This window comes from Sycon ciliatum, chromosome 5, assembly GCF_964019385.1.
Source record: "Sycon ciliatum chromosome 5, ocSycCili1.1, whole genome shotgun sequence".
Lineage (NCBI taxonomy): Eukaryota > Metazoa > Porifera > Calcarea > Leucosolenida > Sycettidae > Sycon > Sycon ciliatum.
Window position 1 is genome coordinate 4,264,057 of NC_088647.1, and position 11,996 is coordinate 4,276,052.

The 11,996-nt window shown below is 48.5% G+C and overlaps 2 protein-coding genes across 2 annotated transcripts; one reads left to right on the forward strand and one right to left on the reverse strand.

Moving 5' to 3' along the window:
- Positions 1-313: 313 nt before the first annotated feature.
- On the reverse strand, positions 314-8,623 carry LOC135817245 (muscle, skeletal receptor tyrosine-protein kinase-like). Its single transcript, XM_065330373.1, has 5 exons — positions 8,108-8,623; positions 3,475-3,596; positions 2,972-3,091; positions 2,152-2,294; positions 314-1,728 (listed from the first exon to the last, which is right to left on the reverse strand). The coding sequence occupies exons 1-5, from the start codon at positions 8,250-8,252 to the stop codon at positions 1,086-1,088; spliced, it is 1,173 nt and encodes a 390-aa protein (XP_065186445.1). The 5' UTR covers positions 8,253-8,623; the 3' UTR covers positions 314-1,085.
- Positions 8,624-8,927: 304 nt separating this feature from the next.
- LOC135817247 (heat shock factor-binding protein 1-like) lies at positions 8,928-11,996 on the forward strand. Its single transcript, XM_065330375.1, has 3 exons — positions 8,928-9,108; positions 10,008-10,031; positions 11,261-11,996. The coding sequence occupies exons 1-3, from the start codon at positions 9,010-9,012 to the stop codon at positions 11,408-11,410; spliced, it is 273 nt and encodes a 90-aa protein (XP_065186447.1). The 5' UTR covers positions 8,928-9,009; the 3' UTR covers positions 11,411-11,996.

An 11,996-nucleotide genomic window follows, 5' to 3' on the forward strand; every position in this document is an offset into this window, starting at 1 on the left:
AATTACAAATACAGGTCCACCCTCGTTGTGTTAGTACGACATCGGCTACAAAACAAACCTCAATAGTAGACAACGGCCCAACACCCTCTGACGCCTGAAACACATTAACAGTCGAGATCAGTCAACATAATAGCCGATGTGTTGACGGGGGAGCAGGATCCTCCATTTTTTCTTAGCGAAAGAATAAGGGGTGATTATCCGGCCCTTCTCGGAGTGACAGAACGGGAGGCACGATCAACCATGACAATATGAGTGGGGTGTTTTGATGAAATGTCGGACACCAGACTTCGCGCACACCAAACTCAAAGTATGGTAACAGTTCACGGCAAGACATGATCTATACAGCGGTGTGAATCAAGTTGAGACAAAAGTGTATCAGCGCACTATGAGTGCATATGCGGCACATATACAGCACGTGTACGGTCCACGTACATTGCCTGCATGCATGGTCAACTACTATGGAGTGAAAGCCAGCGGGCTGCGGTGCTAACTCAATGTGGGTATTGGCGTAAAGCAGAAAGTCACAACCTAAATTACTACAGCACATCGCAGCAAGAGGATACTATTATTACTAGTCAATAAACAGAGCTGAAGGATAATGCAATGGAAAGAAGGGCAACGTAATAGCTGGTTAAGTGGGAGGGCACACGAACGGTTCAGCAGGGAGGAGTACTTGCAAAATAGTTTGCATGAATGGAATGATAAAACCATGTTGCGTTTGCGTAAACGTTTCTACTCTCGACTACAAATATTAAATAGGAGAAATAAGGAAATAGAAGATAGCAGTGTTGCCCACGACAACAAGGGCACCATCCGTGGAAATGGTGTGCCTCGTGGAAAACCAGGATGCTGTGCCACGACAAACTGGATACGTGAGACTCCAGAACATAGACTGGTATAGTAACTTGACCAACATGGGCCATGCATGCAGTGGGCCGATTGGTATAAAAAAGTGGACTTAAAAAAAGAATTCTTGTTCTTGAGGATCAGACACATGTCTAGTAGTATTGTCTACATTCCAAAATACGGCAACCACTCAATCACACGGAGCTGGGAGTCCGGTGAGTTAGAGAAAACCTCAATTGTTATTCCACCGGCGATATCAAGAGCCCATCTCCAATATCACCATCCACAGCGCCAAGATCAAGGATGACATTGGAGCGGGAGATGTTTGCGTGCAGCTGCTTGACCTGGCGCAAGAGAGTGCTGGCCGGGATGCGCTTGGACGGCTCGTAGGCGAGGCACGCTCGGATAACCTTCCACAACTGAATGGGGCACTGCGGCGGCGTGGAGAGGACCAGCTGACCAGACGGTACTTGATCGATGACTTCGTCGGTCGAGAATCCCCGGTACGGCGTGGCACCGAAGGAGAATATCTCCCAGGCAGTAACGCCCAATGCCCAGATGTCCGACTTCAAGTGAAACACACCCTGCTCCAGTGATTCCGGAGCCATCCACCGAACAGGTAACGTGCGAGCGCCGCGGAAACCATCCTCGACCTCATAGTCCCCGACAACGCAGTAGTCATCCGTGTACTTTGACGGCACAATGAACTGAAACGGAGCTAATCTCACTTGACCTCCACTCCTCACCTGGCAATGGCGTGTTGAGATGTCCGTATGGCATATGTTCCGTGACTGCAGGTAGTCCACCGCCATCACGATGTCAAGCAGTATGCCCGAAAGGTCAGGCGTGCGCAGCATAGAAAACATGGAGTCGTCACCACCGCTGAGGCAGAAAGCATAGCACAGAGAGTGCAAGTTCTAAAAACAATCGAAAGGAGTGCGAAGCTTTTTCCAATGGCACACACAAGAAAACTGGCCAGTCCATCTAGCCATCTTCAGCGCACCAGAACTTCTACAGAGAGTGCTAACAGAGCCTCTGTTGAACATCACCTCACTAATCCAGTGATGACTGAACATCACCTCACTAATCCAGTGATGACGAGGATAAAGGAGGCTTCGTTGTGGGTCAAGGGATCGGAAATTTAAAATATGCAGGTACAACAGACTGGTACACAAACACACACACACACACACACACACACACACACACACACACACACACACACACACACACACACACACACACACACACACACACACACACACCATTGCAGCAAACACAAATTCAAGTTTCCAGCGCGCTTACCTCGTCCCAACCTGATTCGCCGCCAGCAGGTAGCTCTTCAGATCTTCAATTTCACTATAATCGAATATCATACATGGTGGATCAATCTCACTGCAGACGGCCAGTAGTGGTAGAATATTGGCATGCTCAAGTCGTGATAGTACCTGATTGACACAATCCATGTGGGAATGAAGACACACCACAGTACAGTCGGGTACAGCGAATGACATGGGACATCCACGCATAGCAGTGATCCACTGGCTTTGATTTCCCCCAGCACAATAACACGTTTAGCACTGTAGGCTGCACGTTGTACGTATGGTTGGATGACCGAAGCATGGATGAGGCTATTTTTGGCACGCATGATAGTGTGAACTTTACCCACATACTGAGTAGCACTTTTGCCATGGTAGTGCAGCATTATTTTATGCATCATGGCATCGCACAACAGCATAGATAATAAATACAATGCAATTGATGCAAGTGCTTGCAGTTCATTTGGCCTCAGACCAATTCATGCATGTAGCCAGAGGAACAAGACCTCACTGCGGGATCCAGTAGAGGCATCTGACCAAACGGAAAGAAGACGAGCGCAGGGGGTCAGAATGGACCGTGCATGTTAAAATTTCAGCTGCTTTATCAGCAGAGCAGGAACGGATTAAAGAAACATTCGCATAACTTGTACACTGCAGCGTATCACTGAAGTCGCAACCTGTACCTCTACTTAGCTTGTACACTAAATGGTAGAATAAATCTGCAATTGCTCTAAACTATACAGTGTGAAAGAAGAACATGTTAGCACAGAATGCATGCTATTGTAGGTTTGACTGATAGCACTTACAGATATTTCCGCGAGGAACTTGCGGCGTGCTGCCTTAGGCGATGTGCTGGCCAGGGTTTTGATTAGCACTGTGGATACACTGTCGCTGTGCAACAGGCCTGACGCCTCACCCTTCATTAACTGTGCACATGGAACCATTGGACAACATTTGCACGCACAAGCAGTCAAACACACATACACATGGTGGGGTCCGCACACAGCAGTAGGCAAAAGGAAACACACGCACAAGAAATATAGCTGGCCAAGACTACGCTACTGTGATGCGGAGACCGAACTCGTACGAGTTCGTATATGCAACAAATTACATTTTTATTTTTTTACTATTAAAAGCAGTATGATATTGTACGGTGCAGCAAGTGGATGTCCACATCATGGTGTTCCGACTCCGCAGCCTGCTGCGCTGTACACGTAGTACTTTCAAGTACTTTACACAGCAACACTAACAGCAAAGACACACTCTTGTAAGTAGTTGTAACACAAGCCAAACTGCTGCTGGCACTCACTTTCGTGAAGTCACCCTCGCCAATTGTTTTCAGAAAGCAGAGCGCGTCACGTGAAAACTCCTGCTCGACGCCCAGCACCGGTCGTCTTTGGACATTGTCGGGCTCGTTCGCTCCATCGAAAGCTGCACCAGATGACAATAAGTATCAAGAGGGCACAACATAATTATACGTTAGAAAAATGATAATTCTACATGTTGCTGGTGTGAATTAGGTCGGCCAGAGAGCGCATGTGGTGGAGGTAGAACAGATTCATTGATAATTATACCGGTTGTTGCGATGATTTCACAGGAAAGGTGTTTGCTCCCCAGTTATTTAAATACCACAACAAACATACACCCAGTTCCTAAGCAACACTATCACATGTGTACCATGCTTGTTACAGGCATATCACAATAGTAGAATGAATAAATTTAGCTTAGGCACTAAAAAAACCCGAACATTTGTATTCTGCTGCTGTAAAACTAGAAATTAAAATAGAAGTAATCACATGAAAACGAGTTATGAAGCAACTACCCACGACTGTAACAAGATAATAAGCAGTCAGAATGTGCGATAACAGGGCACAAAACTGTCAGGTTAGTGAGTCATTCAACATCTCCAGTGCGCAAACCAACAGCCTTCCAGCTTGGAAGGTTCAAGGGTATGGTGGGACCAATGAGGGGAAGGTGACTGCAGCGAAAATGTGCACAAGCTAATTCCCATGGCAACGACGAATGCCGACCGTTACAGGACTTTGTGCCCTGTTATCGCACTTTCTGACTGCTTATTATCTTGATACAGTTGTGGATAGCTGCTTCAACACTCGTTTCCATGTGATTACTTCTATTTTAATTACATTTATTGGCTCAGTATCCGAGTTGAAACTAGAAATGTCTGCAGAGTTTCAACTTTCTTTTGCATTAACCGGTTTATCACTGGTATGCCTGTTGCCATCTGGCTGGTGTGCGGGGGACTTCCCCCAACATGCCCATTGAAGCAATCAACCATGTACTTTACAGTATCCATTGTTGATCTCATCATCAGACTTGGCTGGTACACTGCTGTTGTGCATACATATACTGTGTCAACAAACGTTACTTGTAGACACACAAGATCCATTATGCAGCAGCAAGCTGTGCAGTGAAAATTATTGAAGTACGGGGACAGCCGGCCGTCAGAAAACAACTTCCATGCAAAAAGTGAACATGAACGAAATTGGGAAAGTGTGCGGGGGGGGGGACACAAGTACTACTGGTAGTACAATCATGTACATGCAGTACCATCCTACTCGTACATGTGTGTGTGTGTGTGTGTGTGTGTGTGTGTGTGGCCGTCAAATCTGCTATCGTCACCAGCGCTGAGAAGCATCTTGGCCGTCCACGTCGTCGCCAGCCTGATTGGTTTGAAGCGTGTGCTGATGTTCTTGCACCTATGCTGGATAGCCGCAATGCCTTACATCGCAAATGGCTCGCCTCTGGTTCTGACGCTGACAGGCGTCGCTTTGTCGAGGCTCGTGGCAAGTGCAGAACTGCCGTGCGTAACGCAAAGAGTGAGTGGATTGGACGTAAAGCTAATGTGGTTGAGTCAAGTCGGTTTAGTGGCAAGCACGCATGGTCTGCAATCCGTGATATACAGAAGTGCTATTCGGGATTATCACCTATCTCCATCCCATCCATCCGTGGCAGTGACGGAGTTATCTGTAGCTCCCAGGAGGGGCAAGAGAAATGCTGGCTGCAGCATTTTGCCCGTCTATTGAACGTTCGCAGCACCTTCGATGCTACCATCTTTGACCACATTGAGCAGCGTGAAGTTGATGAGTCACTCGGCCAACTTCCCTCGCTAGAGGACCTCACTATGGCTATACGCCAGCTGGCTAATTGCAAGGCTCCTGGCTCATCTGGAATTGCACCTGAACTGCTTAAAGCTGGTGGTACACCATTGCTTGAGGCTCTGCTTGATGTTATTCACACTGCATGGACCAACGGAACGGTTCCCCAGGATTGGCGGGATGCCCAACTCGTCCCGATTCCCAAAAAGGGTGACTTGACCAACTGCAACAACTGGCGCGGCATTGCCCTCCTAGATGTCGCTGGCAAGGTTTGTGGCCGTCTCATTCAGGACCGTCTCCAACTTGTCGCGGAACAAGAACTTCCAGAATCCCAGTGTGGCTTTCGCCCTGGTCGCGGCTGCGCTGATGCCATCTTTTCCATTCGCCAGCTCATCGAGAAATCGTACGAGCACCGTCAGAAGCTGTTCTGTGTCTTCGTAGACCTGAAGAAAGCATATGATTCCGTACCACGCCAAGCACTCTGGCTAGCATTGGGGAGGCTAGGCATTCCTGAAGGGCTCCTCAATCTAATCCAATCGTTCCACGAGAGCATGCAGGCAGCTGTGCGCGTCGGTGCCAGCACTACCGAGCCGTTTGCGGTCAACAATGGCCTCCGTCAAGGCTGTGTGATGGCCCCAGTACTTTTTAATCTGTACTTCGGTGTTGTGCTTGAGCGGTGGGCACAAATGATGCAGGACAGCGACCATCCACCTGGCATCCCCATCCAATTTAGCATCAATGGCAACCTTTTCTCAAAGCCCGCTCGCCAGTCTACTGCCGCAATCATCAACGACATTGAGTACGCAGATGACGCGGTCTTGCTCGCTGAAGACCGCCCTGGTGCTGAGAAGTGCCTTGAAACATTCTGCACGGTTGCCTCTTCCTTTGGCCTCTGCGTCAACGCTGCTAAAACGAAATTTCTCGTGGCAGGTAGCCAAGTCAACATGCCTGATAGAGCCGATATGAACGTCAACGGTGATACTGTGGAGCACGTTCCATCCTTCATTTATCTGGGGTCCGTCGTGACACCGGATGCCCGCTCCTCTACTGACGTCAGTCGCCGCATAGCTGAGGCTTCCAAAGCCTTTGGAGCTCTTCTTCCAGTCTTGTCGGATCGCTCGCTGTCATTAGTCAGTAAGCGAAAGCTATACGTGGCCTGTGTCTTGTCCATTTTGCTGTACGGCAGTGAGTGCTGGACGCCCTTGAAAGCTGATAGTAGACGTTTGGATGCCTTTCATCATCGCTGCATCCGCACAATATTAGCCATCCCTCGCAGTCAGCAGCAATCCGATCGCATCACGTCTGCGCAGTTACGTCGTCACTGGGGTGACCCAGTGCCACTCTCTGTTAAGATGCGCCATCGTCGTTTAGAGTGGCTTGGTCATGTGGCTCGGATGTCGGAGGACCGTGTCCCATTGCAGCTGTTGTTTGGTCGTTTGTTGGCTGCGCGCCCCTTCTGCGGTCCCAGGCGTAGGTGGAGAGACGTTGTGGCTACTGACACCATTCCAAACTGGTTTGATTGCGCACAAGACCGGTCAGCTTGGCGAGAGCAGGTTCTGGTTTTTCAGCCTCCTCGGGCAGTAGAGAAATCCGTACTCTGCTCATCTTGCAACCGGGCTTTCTCTCGTCCTCAAGACAAGGCACGGCACAAGTGTTTGGCTGAGCGCCAACTTCCCGTCCACCAACAGCGTGGTTCAGCACAGTGCGTCAGTTGCTGCCGATGGTTCCGTAGTAAGGGTGGGCTTGCAGTTCATCGCTGCCAGCCTGCACTCCCTGAACATGCAGATACGGCATTGACGGCGTCTCTCGCTAGTTGCTGCTTCCAGCATTGTCAACGCTGCAATCGCTGCTTCAAGTCCCGGGCTGGTTTTAACCGCCATAACTGCAACCGTGGAAAACGTCTTGCTGCAGCCGATAGGGAATCACTGCCGCTGATCTGCATGCATTGCCCGAAACGTTTCCGACGACAGCAAGATTTGACGAGGCACCAGAAGTCCTGCCAATGACGGTGCACTCCAAACTCTGGCCCCCTCCGGGGGTGACATTGCCCAATGGGCAGTCATGCTATAGTAGTAGTAGTAGTGTGTGTGTGTGTGTGTGTGTGTGTCTGTGTGTGTGTATATGTGTGTGTGTCATCTGCGACTTCGGTTTTTCGGGTGCTATTCTGTACCCGTCTACCCAAGGTCCTCACGGGTACCCGACTACCCGTGCACACCCCTACAACAAATGTCATGAGGAAGTGCAGCAGAATGAACGCACGCATGGCCCAGGTTGAGGTTGAGGTTGCTAGAGTGTCAATGCACAGATGGGGGTGCATGTGTCCGCATCCCCATCTTTCCTTCCACAGGAGAGCCCCTGGGCCTGGTGGTGATACCTGGTGGTTGTACATGCCGGCACAACATGGCCGCCCCTTGTGCACCCTATGTTTTCGAATGCAGGAAACGCCTCAGGCATATTGCGACTAAAGTGCAAAATGAAAAATGCTTTTTTCCAGAGTGTAGACAGCTACTAGTCATCAGTACTAATCACGCTCTCCACTGACCTGACACCAACGTTAGTACATGACCAGTGTACACTGTCGTGTCACACGTTGTGGCTTTCCGCAAAGACACTCATAATCATATCAACGCGCTGCGGGAGGCTCACAGCCGCACACGAGTCTATGCTACATGACTGTCACAAGCGCCGTTTCACTGAAAGGGCAAATGGGAACTGCTGTTCATCGTAGATCTACCCGTGTTCTGCACTATCCAAAACCAAATGCCAGGGCGGGATGGTCGCACACAAAGAAACTCAAGAAGAGTATGGCATGTTAGCAGTACTTGCCTTTTACGGAGGGAGACCGGTGGATCGTTGTCAAGCGCTGGCGACCTCGAAACTTTGTGCGGCGGCGGCGACGAGATAGGCACAAGAACACAGTGAACACAGTCACGCACACCACTGCACTGGCAGCTAGTGCCGCCGCGAGCATCGTGCACCCGTTCCAAGGAAGCAGATCGCGCACACAGAATCCTTGAACTGAACAAAAATAATTATTTCTGCAGAGAAGTGTCCTGAGCAACGTCCGCTCGCGCTGCCAACAAATCACTGACGAAGCAACAGTAACAACGGCCAGTTATTGAGTGAGACTCTTGAGGCGGTGCTTGATACGTTTCGGGAATCGGGGGCCCAAAAGACCACTCAGTACAATTTGAAGGAGCAATTCACTGAAATAGAGAGGAGCAGCATTGACGCAGCATGTCAACCTTCGCAGTACAGATCCAGCACACGACCGGACTTAATCGGAGGAGTGCCCTTCTCTGCAAAACGTAAACAAAACACACTGACTAAAATACAGTTGTCGGCTTGTGCATGCTTTCTAAAACTTGCTGCATGCTTGCGGATCGTGTGTACGTGTCCACTCGATACTCGAACTCTCGATCTCGAGCGACTCTCCCGTCATGTCACTTGTAAAAATCTTGTACTGACACAGTGACAGAGCGCTCGGGTGCAAAGCTTGCATGGCGTACATTGTCACAGCTACGTCATCGTCAGACACAGATACATGTCGTAGTTACGTTTATGCATGTACACGTCCGTTCGTGATCATTTACGTCACGTGTCGCGTTGCTGGTTTGAACAAAAAGAGAGTCACAAATCAAGGAAAAGAATGATCAACAACAACAAATCAATCAACGAAAGTCTGGAGTGGTTGTCTGGAGCAAAGCTTGAACAATCCCGAGGACATTATGGCTGATAGAGGAGCGCCTTCTCAGCCCCCAGCGACTGCAGGTGGTCAGGAGGGTGACCCAGGGGCCGTGGAGAATGTGGAGGACCTCACCGGATTCGTATCCTTCGCATATGATTCTGCTTCATAGAAGCAAGGGTTCTGACAGTTTCTAATTTCTAGTGGCATCGGGTCTCTTGTTATTCGTTTCCTTACTTCATTGTGGCTGGCTGTGAAATGTGCCTGCGAGAATGCTAGATACTTGAAGCTTTGGCTTGGGACGCAGCCATTAACCAATAAATGGACAGCTTGAATCTGTTCTCTCCTGGCCGAGAGTGCACGAATAGTATTCTGCTGGTTCAATGATGATTGCCGCACAGTAGTTACCCCCAATAGGCAGAGTACTGAATGTTTGGTACATATACAAGTGCAACATCCACAATTTAACTATAAAGACGCATACGAAGACGTTTGATGTTCCGAACTACATACCGGTATGTATGTGACACACAAAACTACATGTATCACGACCTTACTGTATGCATGTAGATGTGTAGCCTGGTCACGTGACCACCAGCGTTCAGCAACCACCTGGTCCGCAAGGCCACCTTTCTTCTGCACTGAGTGTGTAGACTGTGTAAGGATCGCACTGGTTTCGGAGACCACCTAGTACCTGCGTTCCGAGACCGCAATAGGCCAGGCCCATTGGGTGATGGTCGCTGGAATTAGGAATCGCCGGTACATGTACTTTGAAAGCGAAAATTTGCGAAATAATATGCTGCGGAGTGTTTGAACATGGTACGCGTATGCCCACATGCCCGTACAACATGCGTTGAGCTAGCTTTGATACTTGAGACCAGATTTATTCACAACACCAATTGGGCCAATCGCGAAAAAAAAACCATCAAGTAAGAAGCAAAGCAAAAAGACGACCCAAATTCGGAAATAAATGGAACACTCAATTGAAATGTAAGCTCTGATACTGCTCTGCTTTTTCCTTCACCCCTAGCTCTATACCAGGTACAAACACTACTAACTCAAATGGTAAGAAGGACATCTAGTGTTTACTACTTGTTACCATGTAACATAGCATGATGGTGTTCATACATGTATCATTTTCTAGCAATGCTCAACAGATTTAATAGCGTGTTCCTAGTGTTTCAGAGCACCCTGTGGTGTGTATGGCGTGTGTGTGTGTGTGTGTGTGTGTGTGTGTGTGTGCGTGTGTGTGTGTGTGTGTGTGTGTGTGTGTGCGTGTACAAGTGTGTGTGTGTGTGTGTGTGTGTGTGTGTGTGTGTGTGTGTGTGTGTGTGCGTGTACAAGTGTGTGTGTGTGTGTGTGTGTGCGTGTACAAGTGTGTGTGTGTGTGTGTGTGTGTGTGTGTGTGTGTGTGTGTGTGTGTGTGTGTGTGTGTGTGTGCAGTCTATTTCCAATCGAGAGGTTGCGGGTTCAATTCCCGACGACTATGGTCGCACACGTCTTTCTTTCTTCTCTTTCTCATTCTCCTAGCTCTTCTTTCATTCTCCTGGGTGGTTACCAACAGCCAGTGTATGCCGGAGTATGTGGTGTGGCGTGTGTGTGTAAAAAAAATGAAAAAATGGGAAAAATGAAAAATAGGGATTCACTGGCCAGAAAAAGCCACTTCAATCAGCTGTGTGGCGGATATCAGGCTAAAATTAGTGGCGGTCAATTCATCAGCCTTGCAAGCTGTTGAATGGTGTAATCCCAGCACAAGTTGCTATGTCTAACATAGCTGTTCGCTATCATCGCTTCTGCGATGGGCAGGTCTGAGGTGTGTGTGTGTGTGCGTATATGTGTACGTGTGTGTGTGTGTGCGTGTGTGTGTGTGTGCGTGTGTGTGCATGAATAGATTATTGATTGTACATTGTCATGTACTCCGGACTCATTAGTTTGAAGTCCAACATTTTTAGCCCAACTGATAATTATCAAACGAATGGTCCGTACAACAAATTTTCAAGGTTCACTCTCCATTTAAATGGATTTTAGTTTGCACGGAGTGGAGGGGTCGCACATATGTCACTTGGTTTGCGTGTAGCTGGTTATTTGCTGCAGACTTTGTGCATGGATGGTTTGAAGACTGGACTCGCATAGCATGCAACACTGCATGACTTGTTCCATTGATTAGAAAAAAGTCTGTTCTGGTGTGCTCTCAATCCTCTCATGGTATTGGTGATGACATCGTCCGATGATGTCATCATGAAAAAGCAGTTGATCATGGAGCCAGTCTATTATGTTTTGTTTCGACTCTGCAGCAAGACAAATTCCAGCACATGTCGGATGCGATTCTGGGCAAGCTGGACGAGATGACAGCGCGCGTGGATGAGCTGGAAGCACAGGTCGGTAATCTTGTCAAGGAGAGTAAAGCTGACCTGGGAAAACTGGATGAGGATGAGAAGAAGTAAGCCCCAGCAACCACATCTACAGAGTAATGTCTTGAAGTGCTTCTGAAGTGCTAGCCATCGTCGAGTGGTGGGTGCCCTGTGAACAGTGTGTCAGCATCTGTGCTGCTCAAGGCTTTCACCACCATGGCGAGTGTACATACTTGTGTGTGCTATGTGTAAATATGTCTACTGCCAGTGCGACCACTGGTGCAGCATCGTTCGAGAACCTATCTTGCTTTTGCCGGTCCGTCTCAAACACCGTTAGCTGTGATGATGGCTTTCTTCATCTGCTCACGCATCCCTGTACAAAGCTGATGGTCTGAGCTAATGCACTCTTTGCTGGCTGTCACATCTTTGTGATGAAAGTCAACGTGTATCAGGGAGCATTGATACATGACTGTACATGCTATTTTTATCCAAGTTTTCGGTTTTTATATGGTTTCTACTATACCACAGTGGTGATGATACTTCAGAACAGTACAATGAGCTAAGGTGTTCAACTGCAAAGTATTTGCGTGCACACCGTGCATATGTGTTCTGCAGATGTGGCACAACGTAGTTGCTTGATTTCTTCGTTTCACGGATACTGACCTTAGCGTTTCTTCAA